The 26,119-nt window shown below is 36.2% G+C and overlaps 1 protein-coding gene across 1 annotated transcript; it reads right to left on the bottom strand.

Moving 5' to 3' along the window:
• Positions 1–140: 140 nt before the first annotated feature.
• Positions 141–24,610, bottom strand: St4 (Sulfotransferase 4). Its single transcript, XM_089634949.1, has 9 exons — positions 24,441–24,610; positions 10,921–11,055; positions 10,598–10,697; positions 5,135–5,243; positions 3,800–3,889; positions 3,588–3,714; positions 2,881–2,975; positions 713–896; positions 141–453 (listed from the first exon to the last, which is right to left on the bottom strand). Exons 1-9 carry the CDS (start codon positions 24,541–24,543, stop codon positions 344–346), a joined length of 1,053 nt encoding a protein of 350 aa, XP_089491075.1. The 5' UTR covers positions 24,544–24,610; the 3' UTR covers positions 141–343.
• Positions 24,611–26,119: the final 1,509 nt, after the last annotated feature.

The following is a 26,119-nucleotide window of genomic DNA, read 5'->3' as shown; positions in this document are numbered from 1 at the left end:
GACTTTTTTATTACCAAAAACATCACATTTAATAAAGACACTAAAACATAAATACAGTAAAAAACACTACAACAATCTTAAGTAATAACACACACACACACACACACTCAACATAAATGGGGTCCCCAAAATGGAAGCTGTCAGCCACTGTTTTTTGTCTTATTATCAAAGCAGTTAATTATTCAATATTGTTAAAATATTTCACTGTGAAATATTATAGACAGCAGAATTTTAAATGCTGCTGTGTTTTAAATTTGAGATTATACACATTTTGTAAGTAGTATACATATTTGGAACTGCATGGAATGTCTAAATAATTAACTTTACTTAAAAATAAAAGTTTTTATATTGATGGGAATTTGATGTCAGTTTGTTTGAGATTTTCCGCTATCCACCTGTCTGCTTGATCACTCAACTCTTTAGTGAACTCCTCGGTCCATCCTCCATTTTTACCTTTAAATAAATATGTCAAACTATTAGTGGTTTTTATTTGATATCACAATAGTTCTGCCCAGAACTAATGGAACTACGGCAACCCCAATCCCCATCGGTAAATTGTTTAAAAGGTGTAGCAGAAGAAATGATACAGGTTTGTAAGTATCTGGCTACTCAGATCTGGTCACTAACTCAGGAGGTCATCATTTTGCCACAGAGACCAAAATTATAGAATTAACATTATAATATTATTAATAATATGATTTCATCGCTGTACCTTTCCTGATAAAGGCTTGCTCTCCTGTTTTGAGGATACCCAGATCTTTCAGCACATCGAAGTTGACGGAAGGATTTTTTCTGAAGTTCTCTATGCTCAAGTGGTCCATCAGCTTCGCTACTTGTTCATCGTTGTATGACTTATTGAAGAATTTCCCCACCTTATTGATGGTTGAGGTCATGTTCTGTGAATTAGGAAAATACATATATTCATTCTCAAATAACTTCTAATACGGCGATTCTCAACCTAGGTATGCAGTGGATGTTAATTTTTATTTAATTTTAGCATTTTTTACCAGGAGTACAATATGATGAGTAGGTAATATTTTTCCTTAATAATTGAGTCGTGTAATTTCTATACCCGCTATATCAACTTTCATTGATTTGGAGAAAACCGCAAAAAACTGTCACATCTCTAGTGTACATAAATAAATGCATTACAATTTTTTATATAATAAATTGGAGTAATAAAATTTCGAAAAGCATTTATTTTTCTATGTATGTCTAGCAATAATTAAGTAATTTCGATAAATAAAATGGATATAGCGGATTTTGATACTCACTTCGTGATTTTGAAAGTCAACTGAGCCGACATGGCGGGTTTAGAAACTCACGCGTAGATCATTTTGACACACGAGCGTGGCGTCAGAGCGGCGGCCATATTGTATTTTGGCAAAATAACTGCTTGTGATTCGTTGAATCCGATATAGCGGGTTTTGATAGTAACTTTCTGTATGATATAGCGGATTTGGTTTCTCACTCGCAGTTTTAACATGGTTTTTGGTAGTGATAAGGAGGGTTTTGAAACTCAATTTTAGGCTCCTCTTGTTGCTCGCAAAAATGTGAACAAGATGTCATACTCAGATCATTTTGTCAAAAAATCGGATATAGCGGGTATAGAAATTATAGGATTCAATTCACCTTTCACTTGGTGTAAATAAGTACAAAATATATGGTTACCAGATGATTCATCAAAATGACAATTCAACACACCTTTAAAATTTCATGAAAAACATTAAAACAAAAACTCGGTTAGGCGGTGCACTCCGTCATGTAATATTTTAAATCGAGCCGCTATCAATAACACCCATTACGTAGATGGCGATAAGGTTTAAATTCCCGTTTAACACCATCCGCCTGTTTTGATTTGTGCAAAAAAAAAAACATGGCCAAAAAGAGCCTTTTATATTATTTTGTGGATGTTCAGGCATAAACATATAATTTTTTTCCGATCATTTTATAAATAACTTAATTTGCCACATTATACAATAAAATCATAACCGAAAATGGGTTCGTAAGTAGGAGATTTTGAACTTTAAAGCAGTTTTCATAGGCCTTATACATTATTTTTTTCTGGGCTTATAAAAAGATTTCTAAAAAATACTCGATTACTTCAAAGGCCAAAATTTATTCTACTCGCAGTATTTAATTAAAGCATCTGAAACATTTCTAGGCGACCAAGTTTTCAAACCAAAAACACATGATTTTGCATTACTACGTAGTGCATCGCCTTAAATAGGTTAGGTCTTCAAGGTTTACATTACAGATTTCATCCATTTTTAAAGGTGTTTTTTTTTAAATTTTCCTTTTTTCAGTGTTTTTTTGGTTTTTACAATTACTAAGACCACCAAGCTAGGCACATGCCCGTGTTGCGGTGGTCGAAATGTCGTTTTGATGAGTTATCATGGAACCAAAATATATTTAACCAGCAGTCTGAAGTAATAATATGTTTAATATTTTAAAAAATCACTACTAGAAATCGTTACAAAATACACCAGAAGCACATATTGCTGAAGTAGTTATTTCTTTTAAAATTATTTCTTTCAATCTAGTAGCTAAATTGGTACAAAATATACCAGGAGCACAAACTTTTTATAGAGGTATGAAAATTAAAAAAAAAATATTAATGTGGTGCCAAGCACCCCTCAATAAATGAATATTTATGAATTCATTCCTCCAGGAAGCACAAGAACTTGAAGAGGAAAAACAATATTTACGCCTGGTATCTCACTCGTGCAATACTCGCGGCTCTGGAGTTATGTTAATTGTAGAATCAGGTGTCCGATGTATCCGGTGTAGGTACTTACTGATATAATTAAGAGATACAACTAATCGTATATCCATACAATGTTAATGGAAATTTTGCAAAGAATTTGAAAATGTACATACCTTATTCATTTCCTCGTAAAACATAAACAGCACATTTGGGTGTTCTTTGAAATTCCACCCCTCTTTTATGTGAGACCAGTAAGGTGTCCATGGATCTGAAATACCAAGTTGGGAGACTTTAATCGGAAAGTAATAACTATAATACTGACCAAGGGAACAACAAAGAATGAATCGGCGATGAGCTGAATTGTTTTGTCTATTACTATGTATATTCAAAACATAAAATATGTACCTTTTATTTTACGAGAATTAATTTCGAGTCAAATTGAGCACAACTCAACAGTGTGGGTAACAAGTTATGCTATTCATTAACTCATGATTGAAATAATTCAAAATAAATTCCTTCAGAATGGGAATCACAAGGAAATGTGTAAATCATGATTATCAACTGTCAACCATAGACATAAGAAAACAATCAATATTAAAATGATCGGAACATAGATTAATTAATGACTTAACTTATAAATTAGTATTTCAAAACAATGCATCTGTAATAGATTCGTTTAGGAACACTAATTTATAATATTAGCGCAAATGGCGCGAAACGCCGCTTGCGGTTGCTTGGTTCCTTTCCGATAATTCGTGGTACGGCTCACGGGTTTTCTCCTGTTTATATGCAGCATAAGCCACAAATGCGTGGTACAAGAGAGAACAGATCACTCGCCTCGGCGTGTGTCGATCTTAGTAACAAGTACGGATATACTTACGGAGGTTATTCTGGAAATAATTCCAATACTTAGGAAAGTCTCCCAGGTATCCCTGCGTCCTGATCAGTCTGTTGAGGTGGTAGAATGATACGGCGACATCTTTGGGGTTCCTCGCCACATAAACTACCTATAAAAAATGTTCTTTTATAAGCCATTGTTTACCTCTTCTTTTTGAGTCTCCATGTTATCTTGCTACTGCTGTAATAATTTACCTTGCATCCTGAAGTAAGCACTGTTGGTGGTAATAATGAGAATGGAAGATGTGTTTTTATAAACCTCGGTGACTCTGCTTTATCCAAAAGCTGAAAGAATAAATAATCAATTACAAGAAATAGTATCTAGGTAGGTACCTATATTTTAAAATGACGTAAAATTTATAGCTTATTTCGTCGATCTCAAACGATCAAAATTAATTTCTTTCCGGGAGAGACATAACACCAGTACCCGTCGTTTTGGAGAAATAGTTTGTGAATAATAAATAATAAATAGGTTTGATACTTTTACACAGTTCATTTGCATGGATTCTGTACCTACATATTTGTTTCTAATGTCCTTCTAGCAGATTCCATGAAAAATGGTTTTGACTGTATTAAGAAGTCTTTGTCGTGTCTCTATTTACCCAACTTTGGGGTGAATATTGACGAGGGGGTTGATTTATAGACGAGAAAGGGGTGATTAGAGACAAAAGGTCAGTGAATAGGGAATTTCTATTCACTCATATACTGTATACTACATACATAAGCATCGTCAATCGCTTGATTCATAATTTTTTTTTTTGTACTTCTTGCAAAAATATACCACTCACCCTCTTGCCTCGAGGACATAAATAAACCACTTACTAAACCTTTCACCACGAGGATCTGGCTGCCAGGTAGTGATGGTATGCCCAAAATTTTTATTTCTCTGAATTTCTAGAACTAGATTTCAGAAAGGATTTGTGTTTAGTATTGCTCGGTCTGTACTGGATTCCCCACAATATTTTTTCGAATACATGAGGGGGGGCGGGGGAGAGAATTTTTCTCAGAATAATAACTCCCCGCAAGTTTTTTCAAAATGGAATTCTGAAGGATGATTCCCAACAATATTATTTTTTCGTGTCCTCTGATATCGTCCATCGTATTTCGGATGGAAGTTTCGGAAAAAAAAATTGACGTTCTCTGAATATATGAAAAATTCCCTTTAATATTCGAAATTTGCCCAATTTCGTCGACAAAATCAAATATTCCCCAATTTTTGTGCTTTTATCCCTTCCCTAAAAATAAATGAAGTGATGTCACTGCTGCCAGGACTATTGGTCAGTGTTACCATATGTAAATATAAATATTGCAATAAACTAAAAATAAATTACTGATAGTAGAATAGCCGACTTATATTCAGTTTCTACTACTTTGAAAATAAGGTATGGAATACGTATCTAATCCCCCTGCAGTCTCTATTTCCCAAACTTCGGTAATGAATTCATGGATAAAGAAAACAAATACTGTTTTTCCGTGCATAGTTATAATAATAACCTAAAAAAAACTATAAATAATTTATGTAATCTTCACCTCCCACACCGGGCTGCTGACTGCTTCCACCAAGGCTTGCTTAGCTGGATCGTGTGCATTGTCAGCTAAGAACTCCTTTTTGGTTTCTTCATGCACGAAAATACTGAACCTGTAATAAAAATAATTTATATTTTCGTAGAAAGCAATCACTTTGTGGTTTAACATTTTAATGAAATAAAAACAATATTTTTTGTTTAAAACCACGAATTTTTATTAATTTTTAAGACCGACCGGTTTCGCTACACTCGAGCATCGTCAGGGTACAAAATTAAACTAATTAATAACTCAAAATGTGTCATTATATATACATACGCGAGTCCACATAATATTAATAATAATAATCTTCCTTTCCAATGGCGCCGTATTCTATTCATCAATAATTTTTCTTCCTGCAGTATAGTTAACCTTCCTTCTGAAGTCAAACCGGCGTTTTATACCAACAACTCACCGAACCATAGAGAATCAGACACTTCCGAGCTCTTCAAACATTTGAGCGATACTATTGATGATCTCTTGCCCCGCTACCCTTCGGCCGAGTTTGTTGTTCTGGGGGACTTCAATGTTCATAACGAACCATGGTTGAAGTTCTCAGGCCCAACGGACTCGGCTGGCCGACAGGCGGAATCCTTTGCCATTTGCTACGGATTAGAGCAATTAGTTCAGGAGCCTACAAGGGTTCCTGATGTCCAGACTCACCGCTCCAATCTGTTAAACCTATTCTTAACTACTGTGCCACACGGTTATAAGATTGACGTCACAGCGCCTCTGGGATCATCTGACCACTGCCTAGTGACGACATCAATCCCCGTTAGCCTCAGACCAACCAATGAGAGACTGAGGAGAAAAGTGTGGCACTATAGGTCAGCAGACTGGTTCGGTATGCGGGCCCATTTCAACGCTTTTCCGTGGTCAGCTGTTTGTTTTCGGACTTCGGACCCTTCAAGATGTGCCCAGGAGATTGGTGAAGACATCAAATCGGCGATGGATGGCTTCATACAATCGACTACTAAAGAAACTTGTGTGGGCTCAAAGCCGTGGTTCAGTCGACAATGCTCCGAAGCAGTTCGACGAAAAAACGCGGCTTACCGAGCCTACAACACATCTCGAACGCCCGAAAGCAGATCAGCATACAACAAATCGGCAAAGGAATGCAAGAGAATCATTAATAGGTCAAAATTCGAACACGACCTGCAGATCAGCAAAAAGCTGGCTGCCTGCCCGCATGGCAGCAGAGTATTCTGGTCGCTTGCGGGCTCAATAGGTCGAAATTTTTGCAAACCCAGTTTGCCACCTCTTACCAGACCTGACGGCTCACTAGCAAACACCGCCACCGAAAAGGCTAACCTATTAGGGAAAATGTTTGCGGAAAACTCGACCCTCGACGACGGGGGTGCTGTTCCGCCGTCGGTTCCTCACTGCGGCTTCTATATGAAAAAGCTGAGGATCCGGCATCGGGATGTACTCCACGTCATACGGGGGCTCGATTTTAACAAAGCTAGTGGACCTGATGGAATACCTGCCCTGGTATTGCAGAGGTGTGCTGCGGAAATAGTTCCAGTTTTGACAAAGCTCTTCAAAATGTCCCTGAAGTGTGGCACTGTGCCCTCTGGTTGGAAAAAAGCGGTAATTCACCCTATTCCCAAGAAAGGTGACCGCTCCAACCCGGCCAACTACCGCCCCATAGCGATCACATCAGTTCTGTCCAAAGTGATGGAACGTGTGATCAACGACAAACTGCTCACATACCTCGAGAAGAACAAAATTATCAACGACCGTCAATACGGATTCCGGCGGAACCGCTCGTGCGGTGATCTTCTCGCGTATGTGACGCATGTTTGGGGGCGGTGCCTGGAACGTCACGGTGAGACCCAAACGGTCGCACTAGACATATCCAAGGCCTTTGACCGGGTCTGGCACCGAGGACTTGTCAACAAATTGCATTCTTACGGACTTCCCGCATCCCTGTGTACGTGGATTGCTGACTTTTTAAGGGATAGGTCGATTCAGGCGGTTGCTGACGGTTTCACCTCTTCCTCGCACTCCAATGCTGGCGTCCCACAGGGATCGGTTCTGTCTCCGACTTTGTTTTTGTTGCACATCAATGACCTTTTGACATGTGCACCGATTCATTGTTACGCGGATGACAGTACAGTTCATGATAGCTTTTTGTTCGATAAGCCCCCAAAGGGCACACAAACTCCAACGGCTCGGAGGGCTTTGAAGCAGAGAATGGACGGTTATCTCGAGAGTATTTCCTCCTGGGGTAAAAATAATCTCGTCGAATTTAATGTTTCAAAGACCCAATCCTGTCTGATTACGTCTAAAAGGGATCCAAATGATAATCTAGTCTCCTTCAACGGAAGCAATCTTCCGAACAGGCCTTCCATTGATATGCTTGGTTTAACTATAAGTGACCAGCTCAGGTACGGGGGCTCCATCGAAGCCAGAGTAAAGTTGGCCTCTCAGAAGCTGGGCGTACTGTACAGGGCCCGCAGATACTTTAATAGTACACAACTGCTCACCCTGTACAAATCGCAAGTGCGCCCTACTGTCGAATTTGGCAGCCATCTCTGGTCCTGGAGCCCCAAAATACCTGAAAAAAACCCTTGACTCTGTGCAGAAACGGGCGGTCCGTTTGATAGATTCCCCAATCTTAACAAACGGACTGCAATCTTTAGAACACAGGCGTCAGGTAGGTATGCTGTCCTTGTTCTATCGGTATTACAATGGAAGATGCTCTGAGGAACTAGCGTCATTGATCCCTTCGGCACCGGTGCGTAGTCGGGATACACGCCAAACGCGCGCCCAACATTTGTACACAGTTGACACTTGTCACATGAGAACGGGTCGCTTCTACGATTCGTTCTTAAGTTCAACAGCTCGGCTGTGGAACGAACTGCCGGCCTCTGTGTTTCCTCCCTCCTACAACATGGGACTCTTCAAGACCCATGTTCACTCCTTCCTCTCCACAAAAAGACCCTCCACACAGCATCCCCAAAGATGACATAGGCCCTGAGGGAAATTATTTTCTTCAGGGCCTCCTGTGTGGAGTAAATATTAAAAAAAAAAAAAAAAACAATTTACGTAAATTTTTAGTCAATTCTGAAGATAAAGATGAAACACTTAGTCATGCAGGAATTTATAAATTAAATTGTAACAATTGTCCAGCGTTTTATATCGGGAAGACAACGCGCAATGTCAACATTAGGATTAAAGAACATCTTAGATGCCTAAATAGCAATGGCTTTTCAGAGTTTGCCAATCATCTTATTGAAAAAGATCATACCTTCAATAAAAGCACCGGTGCTAAGATTCTCCATAGAAAAGACCATAGTAACAAATTGAATAACCTAGAAGCACTAGAAATTAAGAAAGCCATTAAAACCAAAAGTTTAATTCTGAATAATCAATTAGATTTGTCAAAAAGCCCAATACTGGGAATATTCCCTGTAAACTGTAAAATTCCCAGTATCCCTTAATCACCTTACAATTATTAATGCCTATTCTCTATTATTATAATATTTATATACACTAATTGTTTTCTTTTAATATATTGTTGTTTCATTTTGGTTTTACTTTCTATCTCCCTCTGTATGTATATATAATGACACATTTTGTATTATTGATTAGTTTAATTTTGTACCCTGACGATGCTCGAGTGTAGCGAAACCGGTCGGTCTTAAAAATTAATAAAAATTCGTGGTTTTAAACAAAAAATATTGTTTTTATTTCATTAAAAATAATTTATCTCACCAACAGGACTTTATTAGGATGAGGGGGTCATTAATTCAACAATAAAGCAATAAATTATTTTCTATAACTCTTAATAATAAAGCCACTGAAAGAATCATAAAATAAGCAATATTATTCGTAAAAAAACAAATATTTGATTGACGAGTAGTGTAATGGGTACATAACATGTTTAAATGTGTTTTTATCAGTCATACTCATTATCTACTGAACTGTTTATGAGTATATGTAAAAGCCTTTAACGGGTTGTTTAAAGTATAATTTCAAAGTAGGTATTTATAATTTTCGTGTCTAAATTTTATAAATAAATAAATAAATATTTCATATGATGGCAACTGACAACACATAAAACAACCGTAGCATGGTGCAATACTACAATAGTACAATGTTACCAATTTGCAATTTTGCATATCCGACATGTTGGGACAGTTGATCTTTCCCGTGAAATAAAAACTAAATTTACGTGTAACCATTTTATTATGAACACAATAGAATTAAAATTATATTATTTATCCATTGCTGTCGCAAACTTAAAATTGAAATTAAACTGATGCACTCAGCACTGAATGGTGAAGCATTGAATAGAGAATTACGGTATTTTCTTTAGTCATTGGGTGGTGCAATTTTTTTTGAAATACGAATTTAGTTAGGACTTTAACAGATGAAATATTTTAAAACTTTCATGTTTTCAATGTTCCAAAACTTCATTAAAAATGTTTTATTTGAACTATTACTACGACGCCCTGGGGAAAATCAATTTCCCTCGAGGGCTATGTCATCTTTGGGAAAGCTGTGTGGAGGGTTTTTTTTAGGAAAGGAAGGGGTGAAAGTTCTGGGAAGGAAAAGGTATGAGCGGTAGGTAGTAATCGGGGGGTCAGTGTGTCCAGGTGTCACCCGGGCATCCCTGCTAAGTCGCCAAACGTAGAGAACCACTTGGGGTGACCTATGGCAGAGTTGTTGGTTAGCCAATAAATGGTTCCCGGGGCGGCGGTACCCACACCCGCCTCCCAAATTGAATCTGAATAGGGACTCCACTGCCCAACGTAAATAGGTAGGAACTCAATCAGCGCAATAAGCCAAAATTTAATTATTTTTCTCAGTTTGAATACATCTTTTGGACAGAGAAATTTCAATTTCATTCTACAAAACTATGTAAAAATGCTCAACCAAATCAAATAAAAAATAACGGATATTAAAATATTTAAAAATGAAAAACATGGCTGAGAGAATAGCGAGATAATGAACTTGCAAACTTTATGAAGACAACTAGAAACTAAATACAAACAAAAACTACAGGCTGTCTCAGAACAGGAAACCCTCGAATTCGAATTTTATTATTTATTAATTTATTATGCTTTAAACCTACAATTTTTTTGTTATTCTACTTTATACCTAAACATTTATTGTTATTATGCTTTATACCAACAATTTTTTTGGTTATTAAGCTTTATACCTATAATTTATTTTGTTTCTATGCTTTATACCTACATTTTTTTGTTATTATGCTTTATACCTACAAATTTATTGTTATTATGCATTACACCAACAAATTTTTGTTATTATGCTTTACACTTACAAATTTTGCCATAGAAACTAAAAAAAATCTTTTAATATGGAAACTAAATAACTTCTGATTAACATGACTGAAAAAACATTATTTATTCATTGCACTTATTTATTCTTATTATTTATATTTAATTTTTAGTAACTCACTCAAAAAATGGGAACCGTTGATTTAGTGAAGTTTCCGCAGCGGCTGCATAATCCAAGTCATTTGCTATCAGCCATACTAGCTCCTGGGTCCATGTCGTTCCTGGAAATATCAGTCATTCATTTATTGTATTTTATTGAAATAACATTTTTCATTTAAACATTGAAAAAAAAGTTGGACCCGAATATACCGCTTGCAACCACCTTACCTCTTATTCTATTTGAAATTACTTGTATTTTTAATCTTGTCGATCACAACACTTGCTTTTCGGATGACTGCAAGTAATTTTTTCTCATAATTTTATTATTATTATTGTTATGTGTACCTGATCTTGGATATGTCACCACCCAAACATCATCAGGTCTGACGGTGAAATTGTAGAAGTATTTGGATGCTTCCACGTATTTACTGGGCAGAAACCACTTTTCTTCGCCGACTTGAACGAATCCTGTTTTTTCTCCTGAAATGTAAAATAATTTGCTACTAAAATATAAAGATTTACAAGCCTTTTATCTAGATTTACACATTTATTTCTGTGCTGCCGGTATAGAGAGGAACTATGTGCCTAACAAACGAAAGAAGTATTTTTTTGCACAGAAAACCACAATATCCACAGATATACAGTAACACATAACCATAAATAAACAACTCACTACATCGATATCTTCGGGCTTTTTGTATGAAACAAATTGGTCCTAAAAAACTATAGAAATGCCAATATATAAACAGCACAATTCTCATTCGGAGCCTACTTATTATATTATTGTTGTGTATAAAGCTTCGGGCTTTTAGACACAGATGGCAGTGCTCTTAGTTTTAGCCTCCGACGACAGAGGGCGTCTCAGCTTCAGGTTAGGTTTCATTTGGAATCCCTCTGGAGATCGAATCTAGCTAGTTCCGATAAAGGTTGACCAACGCGGTTATATTGTACACGCGATATTCTTAATAAACCAGTTAATAACAAGTAACCTATTTATTACTGAAAGAGGTATCTTCCATCCAAGGAGTGTTGGAAGTCTGTGGCAAGAAGTCCACGGCTGACTACCCTGAAGGGTAGAACATCACAGCTGGCGCAGTCGAAGGATAACTGGAGAATTTTTTTTTGTTGTCACACGGCAGCAAAATTTTGTCAACCGGGAACGTGAGGGCTAAGTCACGGGGTGACTTCCAATTGTGTTTTCCTTCGTGGAGAAGGGAGACAAGATTGGTTATCCAGGGCCGTGGAGGCCTAGGATCGACGATTTCTGTTCTAGGAATTAAGAGGCAATTTACCAGAGGACCATTTTAACAAAGGAAAATAATCCATTGCCAAGGCGAGCGGTGGAGCTAATTTGGAACAATAAAACATTGCCAGGACGTGCGGTGTTTGCAGCATCTATCTATTGCCAAGGCGAGCGGTGGATAATAACAACTTTTGAAGGAATTTCTGGAAGATTGGCGGCGGAGAGAAGAGTTCCTGAGTTAAGTAGTTGTTTTTTTTTGTTGGAGGTTATTGTTCCGGGTTTTGTTTTTTTTCTTGTGTGTTTTTATTGTGGTCTGTGCTTCGTGTAGATATGGAATCGGGAAGAATTCCGAGTTTTAATCATCTCGAGGGAGATTGGTTCGTGTTTAAGCTTCGTCTAGAACAGTTTTTCGTTATAAATGATGAGATTAACGCGGATAAAAAAAGGGCGTTTCTGTTAAATCTTTTGGAGCCGGATACACTCTCTTTGTTGATAAATTTGTGTTTTCCACTTAGTGTTACGGACGTATCGTTTGATAAATTATGGGCACTTCTTGAAAAACATTGTAGTAAAAAGCGTTCAGTATTCAAAGAACGCGAAGTATTTTTTTCAGCAAGACAAGAGGCGGGCGAATCCATTAAAGATTTTGGGGTTAGATTACGGTCTTTGTCAACTTATTGTGAGTTTGAAGCTAGGTTGGAGAAAAATTTAGTAGATATGTTTGCCATTGGATTATTACCGGGTCGCATTAAAGACAAGATTTACTTGGAAGGGCTGAAATTGTCACTTAGCGAACTAGAGGAAATAGCTAATAGTATGTCAGTTTTAGACGTTCCAAATAATTCAGTTAAATCAGAGGTTAACATCATCAGTAAGAATACTAGCAGTAGGCATTTTTCTAAGGGCAATAAACAAAAGTTTGCCGCGAGTTCATCTGTAAACAAACCGACGTATACAGTACCATCGGGTGCGAAAACCCAGTGCCGAATTTGCAAGAAAACGGGTCATTGTACTAATTCATGCAAATTTCGCAATGCGAGATGCTACAAATGCAATGAAGTAGGTCATCTGCAAAAATATTGTGTGAATAATAACTTTTCAAATAGTGTAAATCCAATTGTTGAGGATTTTTGTTGTAATAATCATATGATAGCTTCAATAAAACCGTTCACAGCAGACATTATAATTAACGACAAGCATTTTAGAGCGATGGTCGATTCGGGATCTTCGTTAAGTGTAATGCAGGAAGAAATCTTTAAGCGTCATTTTGGTTCATTAAAATTATTGGCGGATAACCGTATCATTACTGGGTACGCAGGGAATCCTTTGAAAGTTATTGGCAAAGTTATTTTTGAGGTGAAGTTCAAAAATAAAAACAATAATGTTACATTTATAATTGTTGCGGGAGGTTCAGATCTAATTGTAGGTAGAGATTTCATGGATATTTTTGGGTTAGAAATCGCTTCAGTACAAAATACAATTAATTCGGTGGACCCTGAAGAGGAATATAAGGATAATTTTATTCGTGAATTTCCGGATGTTTTTACTGAAAAGCTGGGTAAATTTAATAAATTTAAGGTGTCTTTTAAGGTTAATAAAGATGCGAGTCCAATTTTTTTTAATGCAAGGCCGGTTCCCTTTTCAATTAAAGAAAAAATTGAGGCGGAATTAAAGTCTATGGTAAAAGACGGGATAATATCACCGGTAACGAGTAGCAATTTTGCATCACCGATAGTACCTGTCGTAAAGAAGAACGGTAACATTAGGGTTTGCGCTGACTTCAAAAGAAGTCTTAATCTGATTACGAATTTGGAAAAATATCCATTACCCAAGATAGAAGAGGTTATTCATAAGATAAGTTCAGGTAAATTATTTGCGAAACTGGATCTAAAACAAGCATACTGTCAGTTAGAATAATTGGAGGAACATTGTAAAAGATTTACATGCATTAATACGCATTTGGGATTATTCCAGTTTAATAGGCTGGTCTTCGGTTTTAAATCAGCACCGGCAATTTTTGCGAGAACTATAGCAAGTTGTTTGCAAGATTTAAAAGGCGTGGCATTTTATTTAGATGACATTATAATTTCAGGGATCAATGAGCGGGATCTCGAGAATAATATTCGCGCGGTGTGTAATCGCTTAAGAGAATGTGGTTTATGCGTCAATACGGAGAAATGTGAATTTTTTGTTAAAACAATTGATTTTTTAGGATACGTAATTTCGGAAAAGGGTATTCAACCTCAAAGTGACAAATTAGAAGCTATTAAAAAAGCACCGTATCCAGCAGATGTTCAACAATTAAAAAGTTTATTAGGATTTTTTAATTTTTATAGGAATTTCATTCCGAATATGTCTTCAATCTGCGAACCGTTACATAATCTCTTAAAGAAAAATACGAGGTTTGAGTTCGATCAGAGGTGTTCAGACGCTGTGGACAAGATTAAATGCCTAATGAGTAGTAATAGGATACTAACGAATTACTTTCCTAATTTACCTATTAAGCTATATATTGATGCAAGTAGCTCGGGGCTCGGAGCTTCCTTGTTCCATAGTTTCGCGGATGGATCGTTGAGACCAATTGAATTTGCGTCTAGAAGTTTAACAGGTGCGGAAAAAAAATACAGCATCCTAGATTTGGAAGCTTTGGCTATTGTTTTTGGGTTAAACAAGTTTTTTCGCTATTTATATGGAAGAGAATTTACATTATGTGTAGACAATATGCCACTAATGAGGATTTTAGGAGAAAATAAACATATACCGGTGTTAGCAGCTAATCGGTTGCAACGTTATGGGATCATCTTGGCAGGGTTCTCATACAAAATTGAGTACGTCAAATCAGCTAATAATCATGCGGATTATTTATCGCGTTTGCCGTTGGAAAACTCAGAGGAAAAATCGGTAGACGATCTAGGTTCCGATTTCATAGGCTATATAGAAAAGTGTGAACACTTAGATGTAAAGCGTATAGTCGCAGCGACAGGTTCAGACCCAGAAATTCAAGGAATTTTAGGGCATCTTCGTAGAGGGTGGCCCAAGTGGGTAAATCGCGATAGTTTTTTATGGAAATTCTGGATGAAAAGGAATGAATTATCTATTGAAAATGATTGTTTGTTTTGGCAACATAGAATTATAATTCCAAGTTCGCTTCAGAATATAGTTTTAGATTTGTTACACAGATCGCATTTGGGCATTGTAAAAATGAAGGGATTAGCCAAAGGTTATTTTTGGTGGCCGTCAATGAACAAGGACTTAGAGAAAATCGTTCAAAGTTGCAAAGATTGTGCAGCAGTTAGGCCTTTACCACCTAAGAGTCATTTATCAGTCTGGCCTAATTCAGGATCAGCATGGAAGAGGCTGCATCTGGATTATTGTGGGCCAATTTCGGGGAAAATGTTTTTAGTTATTTGCGACGCTTTCTCAAAATGGGTAGATTGCGTGGAAATACCGAAAGCAGACTCAAGTCATACGATTAATGAGTTGAAGAGAATTTTTTCAAATTTTGGGTACCCGGACTGTATTGTAACTGATAATGGAACCGTTTTTACTAGTCAGGAGTTCAAAGATTTCTTAGAGTATAATAATATTGAGTTTTTAACAACGCCAGTGCGTCATCCCCAAAGCAATGGACAGGCAGAAAACTCGGTAAAAACAGTGAAGAATTTTTTAAAGAAAATTCTTGTTAATAACGTTTTTAAGTCAAATTATAAAGATAGATTATATGAATTTTTAAGTGATTATAGAAATATTCCACATTCCACAACTGGAATTGAACCCTCAGTGCTAATGTTTGGTAGGAGATTAAAATCAACCTTTAGTAGCCTTTTACCTAAAAGTTTTGAAGGAAACGTAGCAACCTCGACAGAGAATTTAGCGAATTTCGGTGGGGTTGTTTGTAGAAGTTTTCAGATAGGTCAGAAGTGTTTAGCGAGAGACTTCAGACAAGTGAATAAATGTTCTTGGGCAAAAGGAATTGTTGAAAAAAGACTGGGAAAAAAACTGTATATTATTAAAATTGTGGGGACACAGATGTCGTGGAAAAGGCATATTGATCAACTGAGAGGATGTCCGCAGCATAGAGAGGAAGAGGCAGAGAGTGAACCTTTCGCGTCTGATATGACGAAATGCTGGGCAGATGAGGTTGACACGTCACTCCTTTTGAGAGATTTTAACCGGAGTTCTCTTGATTTCAGGTCTCCAGGGAGAAACAGAAGCCCACCACAAAATGAACTAGCACCATGGGCGGGACGACTTCGTCCCAGACGTCTTTGAAATGACCTCCAGGGAAAGAATCAGCTACTTATAGAGTCAACATCTTTTTGGAGTAGAGTCAGTGCTTAATGAATTATTTAATTTTGTGTGTAATGATATATTTTCAAATATTTAGTTCTTGATTTTAATAATATTGATTTTAGTGACATCTGTTAGCGATTGTATAGATTCGTGATTTTAAAAATAATACTGTAACAATGAAATATCGTAGACAGGTTTCTAGTTAACAGGGGGAAGATGTTGTGTATAAAGCTTCGGGCTTTTAGACACAGATGGCAGTGCTCTTAGTTTTAGCCTCCGACGACAGAGGGCGTCTCAGCTTCAGGTTAGGTTTCATTTGGAATCCCTCTGGAGATCGAATCTAGCTAGTTCCGATAAAGGTTGACCAACGCGGTTATATTGTACACGCGATATTCTTAATAAACCAGTTAATAACAAGTACCTAACCTATTTATTACTGAAAGAGGTATCTTCCATCCAAGGAGTGTTGGAAGTCTGTGGCAAGAAGTCCACGGCTGACTACCCTGAAGGGTAGAACATCACAATTATACACCAATGAAAAACTTTGAAAGTTTATTCCATAGATTTTCAGAGTTTTTCATTAGTGGATTTACTTAGACAATCATATGACGTCACAATATTTCGGTTCCAATTTTCTATCGAAGTTATACCTCCTGGACCTAACTATCTTTGCAGTTAGGGGTCCCCACCGTAGATATTTTGCATACCAAAAAATTATTGAATTTTAAAAAATAATTCGTTCTTTAGTTCCTTCTCAATCCGCTGTGTGATTTGTAGATAACAAACTCATAGATAAGTACATCAAAAATATATTTTTCTGTCAGTATTAAAATTATTTTTTTAATTGAATATTCATGAATGAGACTCATTAAAAGAAAAAGTTTTGCACTATGGCTGATGTAAACAATATAATACTAGGTAATTATGCATATTCATATTGCTGAGCGATAATGTAAAATTAAAAATATGTTCAAAATCAAATGACGTAAGTTTGATCGGTACCTACCTAACACCCAACTGTCGAATGTCGAAACGGTCGCTTTTTACTTCTTTAAACATAAATTGAATGCGAAATAATTTAGCAATTCGTCGTATTATGTAGCAATGCCGAGTGAAAGTGATAATCATATTCTACTAACAACAACGGTTTATGTAAGCAAAATATTCGCACGAGGATTTTTATTAGTGGAAGTGGACATCATGTTTTAATTATTTTAAAAATAGCGCGATTATTATTCATTTGAAAATAATTTTATACAACATAGGTAACAACATAGCAAACTACAAAACATATTATTACCTACATAGATCAACTCACAATACATTGGTGTGATTTGGTTTTTCACATTATATTTCAGTGCCCGTAAACGAATAATGGGGCTGATAGATTACGCTGTACGGATCATGGCTTGGCCTATTTCAACATATCGCTCGCGATACATTCACATTTGCTGTGTATGGCGATCGATATGCTGAAATAGGGTAAGCCATGATGCGTATAGCGTAATGTGTCGCCTACTTAACTGATTTCCACTGTGTTATAAAAGTTGTATGGCCAGTACCTACAGGACAGACATCGAAGAGGGTAGATCGAGTCTTAAAACATATTGATGTGGAACTTTTAATAATTGATACCAAAAACCGAATTTGAATTCGATTCAGAAGTAAGATTCATTGCATGTTGAAATGATAATAATATTTTTTTAAGTACCTACCTACTACCTAGATTAATAGTTATAGATGGAACGCGGCGGTAGGTACGACGTTACAGCACCCATTTTAGAAGTTTTTTTCCATTGGTTTGATTTATACCTACCTCCTACCCACACCTTAAAATAGTAGAGAATTTCATTGATGTGCAATGATTGTGCATTTAATTTCTCAAGTTTATTTGTAGATTTTTGGGGTTGAACTACTGAAATTTGAATGATCTGTTCACACCTAAGGTAGGTACCTACCCGATGGGCGATAGGTATCAATTAGTTTTTATTCAGTTTTCATTTTGAACTGTGGTTATTCGGCATCTCAGCATTAGGTATAGGTCTCGCAAGTTAAGTTGGCTTCATCACAGTACTCACACAGATGCAAAACTTACATACAGCGTGTTTCGATTTAAGATTGAAAAAAAAAACAATTGATGATTATTTCACAATTGAGAACTCTAAGCCAAAGCGTGTTGAAGTCGGTCACATAAAACTTATTTTGTTTTACGACATCGTTATTGAAATATTGAAGTTTATCATTTTTTTTTCTAAACTAATGTGATAATTTTCAGGATTGAATTCAAATGGGTAGGTATTCTTAAAAAAGACAATGGTATTGCTAACAATTCTTAGTCATTTATGTAAGAATGCTGTACATAACAAACTTCCATCGATAATGACCCTAATTCACGGAAATTACGGCAATTGGAATTTATACCTAATTGTTTTTCGGGGAATAATTATTATTCTGACCAGAAATATTTATTTTACAAAGCATGTTTAATATTAATTTGATATATTTCCTAGAAGTATGATGACGGTTGTGTTTCTGCTTCCTTTGCCACTCCAGTTACGATACGTCGAATACTAGTCTGCGATACTCCAGTTGCCTTAGACGTCAAATCATATAAGTCAGTCATGCTTAAAAATTGACCACCGTTTTTTATATTATGCATAAAATAATTAAACACGCGGAATAAAATTTCACGACTTTGTCCATTCAGTGATTTGCCACGTCCCGTTTTGTAACAGGACTCCATGATGTCGTAATAAATATTCACTTGCACACTTTAAAAACACTCTGTAAATCTACTAATTCGAATTAAAAATGATGAAAACTATTTATTATTTCAAATTCAAAAATTGGTAATTTTTTCACTTGCGATATGTAGGTGCACGTATGTTTAAATCAAATTACGAACTGAATGAATAGGACACCCCGTAAGTATACCCCGTAACGGTATTGTTAAAACTTGCCTCTCTTCTAACTAGTTACAATAAGTGAGCGTAAGCAAGACAGAGAGCCTTATCGCGTTAGTGGGCGGCGCTTGACGTTCACACAGATAGACCAATACATCAATTCTAAGCATTTTTATTGCTTCCTTCTTTCGTTGCGTTACCTATACGACGTTCCAGCACCCATTTTGTAATGAAACGCGGCGGTAGGTACGACGTTCAAGCACCCATTTTGCAATGGAACGCGGCGGTAGGTACGACGTTCCAGCACCCATTTTGTAATGAAACGCGGCGGTAGGTACGACGTTCCAGCATCCATTTTGTAATGAAACGCGGCGGTAGGTACGACGTTCCAGCACCCATTTTGTAATGAAACGCGGCGGTAGGTACGACGTTCCAGCATCCATTTTGTAATGAAACGCGGCGGTAGGTACGACGTTCCAGCATCCATTTTGTAATGAAACGCGGCGGTAGGTACGACGTTCCAGCACCCATTTTGTAATGAAACGCGGCGGTAGGTACGACGTTCCAGCACCCATTTTGTAATGAAACGCGGCGGTAGGTACGACGTTCCAGCACCCATTTTGTAATGAAACGCGGCGGTAGGTACGACGTTCCAGCACCCATTTTGTAATGAAACGCGGCGGTAGGTACGACGTTCCAGCACCCATTTCCTAATGAAACGCGGCGGTAGGTACGACGTTCCAGCACCCATTTTGTAATGAAACGCGGCGGTAGGTACGACGTTCCAGCATCCATTTTGTAATGAAACGCGGCGGTAGGTACGACGTTCCAGCATCCATTTTGTAATGAAACGCGGCGGTAGGTACGACGTTCCAGCACCCATTTTGTAATGAAACGCGGCGGTAGGTACGACGTTCCAGCACCCATTTTGTAATGAAACGCGGCGGTAGGTACGACGTTCCAGCACCCATTTTGTAATGAAACGCGGCGGTAGGTACGACGTTCCAGCACCCATTTTGTAATGAAACGCGGCGGTAGGTACGACGTTCCAGCACCCATTTCCTAATGAAACGCGGCGGTAGGTACGACATAACAGCACCCATTTTAGAAGTTTATTAAAATAGATAAATTAAATAATAGTCTCTAATGAGTATAAAACAAAGTCGCTATCCGCGTCTGTCTGTTTGTGCGCTTAGTTCTTCCAAACTACACGACGGATTATAATGGGGTTTTCACTTTCATTTAGAGAATTTCTTAGAAGGTTTATACATGCATATCATATTTATAGAAATTATAGAAAAGTCGAACAACGCCGGTTACACGTCAGCAGAGATGTGCAAAATGGGTACCCAAAACCATTTGAAATGCAAAATGGAAATGGGTCAAAACTTTTCCATTTGAAAATGCAAAATGGTTTTTAGAAAAGCATTTCAAATGCAAAATGCAAAATACCTATTTTCAAAATGCATTGAAAATGCAAAATGGTTTCTCAGGTCAAACAATCAAAATAATTATAGAATTTTTAAACAATTTTGTAATTTAATAATGGACATCAATGTAGAACAAACATATTATATGATGGTAAATCCAAAAACACCACCACTACGGATTATGAAACCACAAAAAAATTGCGCGGGACTAATGTTGCCAACGAAAAAACATAGAAACTGCTATCTAACATTTAATATTACAGCGTCATGGCCCCATGTTCAATATTCAAATCAGTATTTTTTGTAATGGTATCACTCAATTGCCAGGGCTCCTACCAGGGAGCAACTTGAGAAATGGAAATTATCTCTCGTAGCGAGGTTGGGGGCCGACTGATATTTGGGGCTTATGAAAAAAAGATGAGTGGAGATAGTAGGAAGAATGTTGCAAAAAAGCATTTAAAATGGAAAATGCATTGAGAAAAGCATTTAAAATGCAAAATGCAAAATGCAAAATGGTTTTTAGAAAAGCATTTAAAATGCAAAATGGAAAATACCAATTTTGCATTTTTGCATTTCCATTTGAAATGGATTTATTTGAAATAAAGCACATCTCTGCACGTCAGCTAGTTAAATAATAAATTAAATAAACTAGCAGGTATCCATCTAAATGACTCCACGATAAACGCTCCAAAAAGTGATTACTGATAACGCTGAAAACGTTCATGCTTTGTAAATTTGCTATAATTTGGCATGTGGGCTTATCAAATGCAACAAAAACTTAATAATGCTGAGATGCCAAGTAACCACAGGTCAAAATTAAAACTGAATAAGAACTACTTGACACCTATCGCCCATCGGGTAGGTACCTACCTTAGGTGCGTACAGATCATTCACATTTCAGTAGTTCAACCCCAAAAGTGGAAATCAGTTAGGCAGGCTACACATTACGCTATACGCATCATGGCTTACCCTATTTCAGCATATCGATCGCCTTACACTACAAATGAGAATGTATCGCGAGCGATATGCTGAAATAGGCCAAGCCATGATGCGTACAGCGTAATCTATCAGCCCTATTATTCGTTTGCGGGCACTGAAATATAATGTGAAAAACCAAATCACATCAATGTATTGTGAGTTGATCTATGTAGGTAATAATATTTTTTGTAGTTGGCTATGTTACCTATGTTGATTTAAAATTTACATTTTGTACCATTAAGTACAGATATTAGTATCTACACAAAGCACAAAGGCTGGCAGAAACCCACATGATTATGGAGTATTTATTTATTAATATGTCTGCGTGTATGTAAAACCCACACTCAACGTTGAAGGTCGTACATAAATAAGGAAATTTTAATTTTAATTTACAATTGTGTCTTAACAGACGAGTAAAACACGGTCAAAACTGCACTGACGACAAACCGTCATTCGAGATTTTAACGTAACTCAACATAATATTCCCAAGGGGGTCCCAGAAAGGAGTTGGTAATTGAAATTGAGGTTTCGGCGCACACTCAACATGACGAATTACTTATTATGGAAGCCAACCCAATTCCCAATAAGGCAATTGAGTGGTAGAGTTCTTTAATCATCTAATTGCAAATATTTACTTAAACAACTGGTTTTCTTGTAGTATTTTAATAAATAATAGAGTAGGTAGGTACCTACTAGAAAATCTCTTGAAGTGATCTGAATTATAAATCTTCACTCCAATGTCACAATGATTTGATTATTAATTTACCTAGGTACCTAATAGATAAAAAATTTCATGATCAGAACATAATTTAATGGAAATGAAAATTGATATGTAGGTACCTTTAACTTAATAAGATTAACTTATTGACGCTTATAAACCTCATTGAAATAATTAAATAACGGAAGAAGCTACTCTCAATGAAAATATGAAAGAAGATAAAGTTATTAGGTACCTACTTAATTAAAAATGGAAGCATGAGATTGATAAAAATGTCGGAATGTAATGAGTTGGCAATAGTTCAACGGTTCGAGTCCCTGTCGCGACTGTTACCTTTTATTTGGCGCATCTTTGTCTCTTTCATATTTTCATTGAGAGTTGTTGATTCTATCTTCTTTGGTGTTTAATAATAATAATAATAACATGGCATTTATATGGCGCCTTAGATGGAACAAACCAGAACTCACAGCTTTTGAAATTTGCGATTCAAGAGAAAGGCTATTGTCCATAGTGAAACCCAGAAATTTTATTTCTGCAGAAGGGATTATATCTGTATCCTGAATACGGATTGGACTGAAGTCAAGGAGAACTTGCCTTCCAGGGGAAGCTATCCACATAAATTCTGTCTTTGTCGGATTTAGTTTAAGTTTATTGACAGACATCCAACTTGAGATTGTGTTATGAGGCTAACCACCTCGTTTTTAAGGACGTCTTTTTCGTTTTTAAGTCTTGTAAAACTATTTACCTTACACCCACCAGGGTGAAATTTAGAATAAATCATTATTATTAATTTTAATTGGAAACTAATAAATTTCTCACGAGAAACCAATACCTCGATTTAGCAGCCGTATAAAATGTTCTTCAAATAGTTCTGTGAATTACATTTTCGTGTTCAATTTTCAAAAAGATAGAATTAACACTAAAATATCAACCATTAAAAAACATTTTTGTTTCCAAAACTGGCACAGGTTTGGTACGTTATGTATTTTTATGCCGACGAATATATTTTGTATAACGGTTTAAAATGTGCCATTCTCGATTTGCCGCCAAAACGACATGTTCGTTTTTATTCGTAAATTCAGCGGCGTTGCTTCTTGCTTCACACCGGGCGACGTTGATGACAACCTTCTTACCAGACATTGGCGTTTTCTACGTCATAAAGACGTTGTAGCCATTTGGAGCCTTTTAGGAATGTGCGGTTTTATCGCTTTTCAAATAAATAGTTATGAATGAAAATTTTAAATTTACACATTTTTAGTACGATGATCAGAATGAGAAAAATGAACTAATCTTCGATACATTTTTAAAGGTTTAATAGTATGTGAAAATATCCCATTGGTGATTTTTGATCGATATTTATGTATAAATTAAATATGATTGATGGAACATGGATTTTAACGCCGCACTAAAGGATGTCTGTGGAATGTTATTTAATTGAAAATTTTACGTGATTACTTTGATTAAGGCCCCGTAGTAAGCGTTCAAAATGGCTTGAAAGGGAGATTTGTAAATACGAATGTTAGAGAGAGCGCGCCAATATTAAAAAAAAAGATAATAATTAAGGGAAAATGGTGAACATATTTAATGAAACACGACTCGTTTGAAATGGAGCAAAAATCTCTCGACAAATGCTTTATTTGCATTTAAAGATACACTGCGCATTTTTTCATGTCCATAACGTATTAAATTATTAAAAACGTGTTTTTAATTATTTTTGGAGCTTACTTTACGATTTTTTTCCATCGAGAGAATTTCATATAGTTAACATTTCGGCATATTATCTTCAAAAATAACATTTTTTTTTTGGAACTTAAAAACTTAATTTATATGAGAAAAATATGATTTAAGATTTTCACGGCCAAAAGTATTTTTCTAATATGTTTTTGGGGTGTTATGCCGTGTTGCGCTAACTCCTTTAGCCAACGTTTCGGACAACGTTACAGTGTAAAAACAAATAAATAAAAAAGTTATCGAGAAACTTTTTATAAATCGGTAGAAATTGGGTTTGCATTTTAAAGCCAAGCTATGCCAAAGGTGTTTTTTCCCTAAAGTAATGAAATTAGTCTAATGAAATAGATATAAAAGAGCAGATTATGAATTCTTTTAAGTATATAATGTAAGGGTCTAAAATTGATGAGAGTAAGCAAAACACTAAAACCTTTTATTTTAGATTTACAGGGACAATGAATAATTATTAAGAGTTCGACGCTCTCCTGAGAAATCACAAAAGCACACATTTTTGACCCAAAACCACAAAAATATATTCTTTCTTTTATCTTATGACGTATTTGTTTACATACCGGTAAAATCCTTCAGAAGTTGATCGTTTATTTTCTTATCAACGAATTTAATTTCGTAGGGAAAATCATTATTATTGAACACAGCTTCATCGCTGGACCCCATGGTAGGATTGATAGCCACAATAAAATAATTATCACGAGAAACACTGAAAGTAAACTGGCACAGGATCTTCTTCAAACCTGCTGTACGAGGTGTTACGAAGTATTGTCAAATGTTCGTTGTACGTTATGTCACGCACCTGGGCCACGGGGCGACTGAGGACAGAGTGCCGAGCGGTTCGCGCCAGTCAAGTGGCCTCAGGAAAAGAAATCAGAGTCAAGAGTGAAAGTGACCGAGGAATTTGGAAATTATTTGGGATCTCCGGTGTTTGTTTCCGAAGTCAGTCCGCTGTCTGTTAGGGTGACCTGCATCGTATGAGATTATGACAACCTGCTATTAGAGAATAACTGTTACATCGTGTGATGTAAGTTTATTTAATTCAGTTGGGGCAACTACAAAGTTTGGAGAAGTTTTTTCAGACTTAATTATCACATTACAGGCATTGTGTGAGTGTATGTATTTGTATATGAGTGTGAATAAGTAGTTTATTTAATTCATTTGGGGCAACTACAAAGTCTCGTGAATAATACGATACAAATAATACACCCATATTTGTATAGGTGTGTTATTTTGTTAGTATATTTGTATAGAAATTGAAAAAAAAATCAGTCACTTTGTTTGAAATAGGTACCTACTTACATTATTTGTCGCCTACCGATTTCAATGAGGAAAGTGAAGTTTCCATTCGTCAATTGATTTTAAAATTGTTTTTCTAAGATCTTACTATGATTTTTAAAAAGGAACATCAAGTTATGAAATATTCATATGTGTCGCTTTGTCGGTAGCTGGTACCTGGTACCCGTACCTACATCCTATAATATCTTCATTTAGACTTTTAGATGATGATAATTATTCACAATAAACCCAAAGAAACCATTTAATCCAGAACCAAAATTCAAAATATCACTATTTGAAGAACAAAACAAAGATTTCGGGAGCATGAGGTACTATTAGTAGGTATATACCATGCTCCCGAAATCTTTGTTTTGTTCTTCAAATGAGGTACTATTAGTAGGTATATACGATGTATTATTATTGAGGTACTATTAGTAGGTATATACGATGTATTATTATTATTAATGTTCAAATATGTACATTTCAAAATTTCACAGAAAAGCTGAAAATCACATTTTTCTTGAAACTTTGTAACTGACCCTAGTACTTCAGATAATGTCGATAATAATAATGGATTATTAATTATACAGACATATTTTCCCGCCCGTGGACGACTAGAACATGAAGAAAGGAGGAGAATTCCATTCATGGACAAATAATATGGGGCAAATGGGCCGCAAATGATTTTGAAGATTTGAGCATTACGTGGTTAAATATTATTAAACATGGAGGTAGTTACATTAAGACGAAGAAATTACATTCTTGGGTTCAATGTCGTGGTGCCCCTAACAAAATATTCATTTTTAGATAATATGAAGTGTTTTGCGAATTTCGTAAAACAACCTCACAAAAGTAATTCCATTCCAATTTTGGTGAATATTAATAGGTAATTAATTCTTGCGTCGCGAAAATATTACGCCGACATAAATAAAGCGTTACGTCACAATTCACAATGCGAATCCAA

This window comes from Hesperophylax consimilis, chromosome 8 (genome assembly GCF_061612785.1).
Source record: "Hesperophylax consimilis isolate HC1 chromosome 8, BYU_Hcon_1.0, whole genome shotgun sequence".
In the NCBI taxonomy this organism is placed as follows: Eukaryota; Metazoa; Arthropoda; class Insecta; order Trichoptera; family Limnephilidae; genus Hesperophylax; species Hesperophylax consimilis.
This window is presented reverse-complemented; position numbering and strand designations above follow the sequence as displayed.

What these genes read in the sequence shown, in the direction of transcription:
- St4 (XM_089634949.1), bottom strand. Translation starts at nt 24,543, where the DNA reads ATGGGGTCCAGCGATGAAGCTGTGTTCAATAATAATGATTTTCCCTAC. An exon ending in GGTGACATATCCAAGATCAG is followed by an intron (nt 10,698 to 10,920) that starts GTACACATAACA and finishes TGATATTTCCAG; the next exon opens with GAACGACATGGACCCAGGAG. An exon ending in TGCTTACTTCAGGATGCAAG is followed by an intron (nt 3,715 to 3,799) that starts GTAAATTATTAC and finishes CATTTTTTATAG; the next exon opens with GTAGTTTATGTGGCGAGGAA.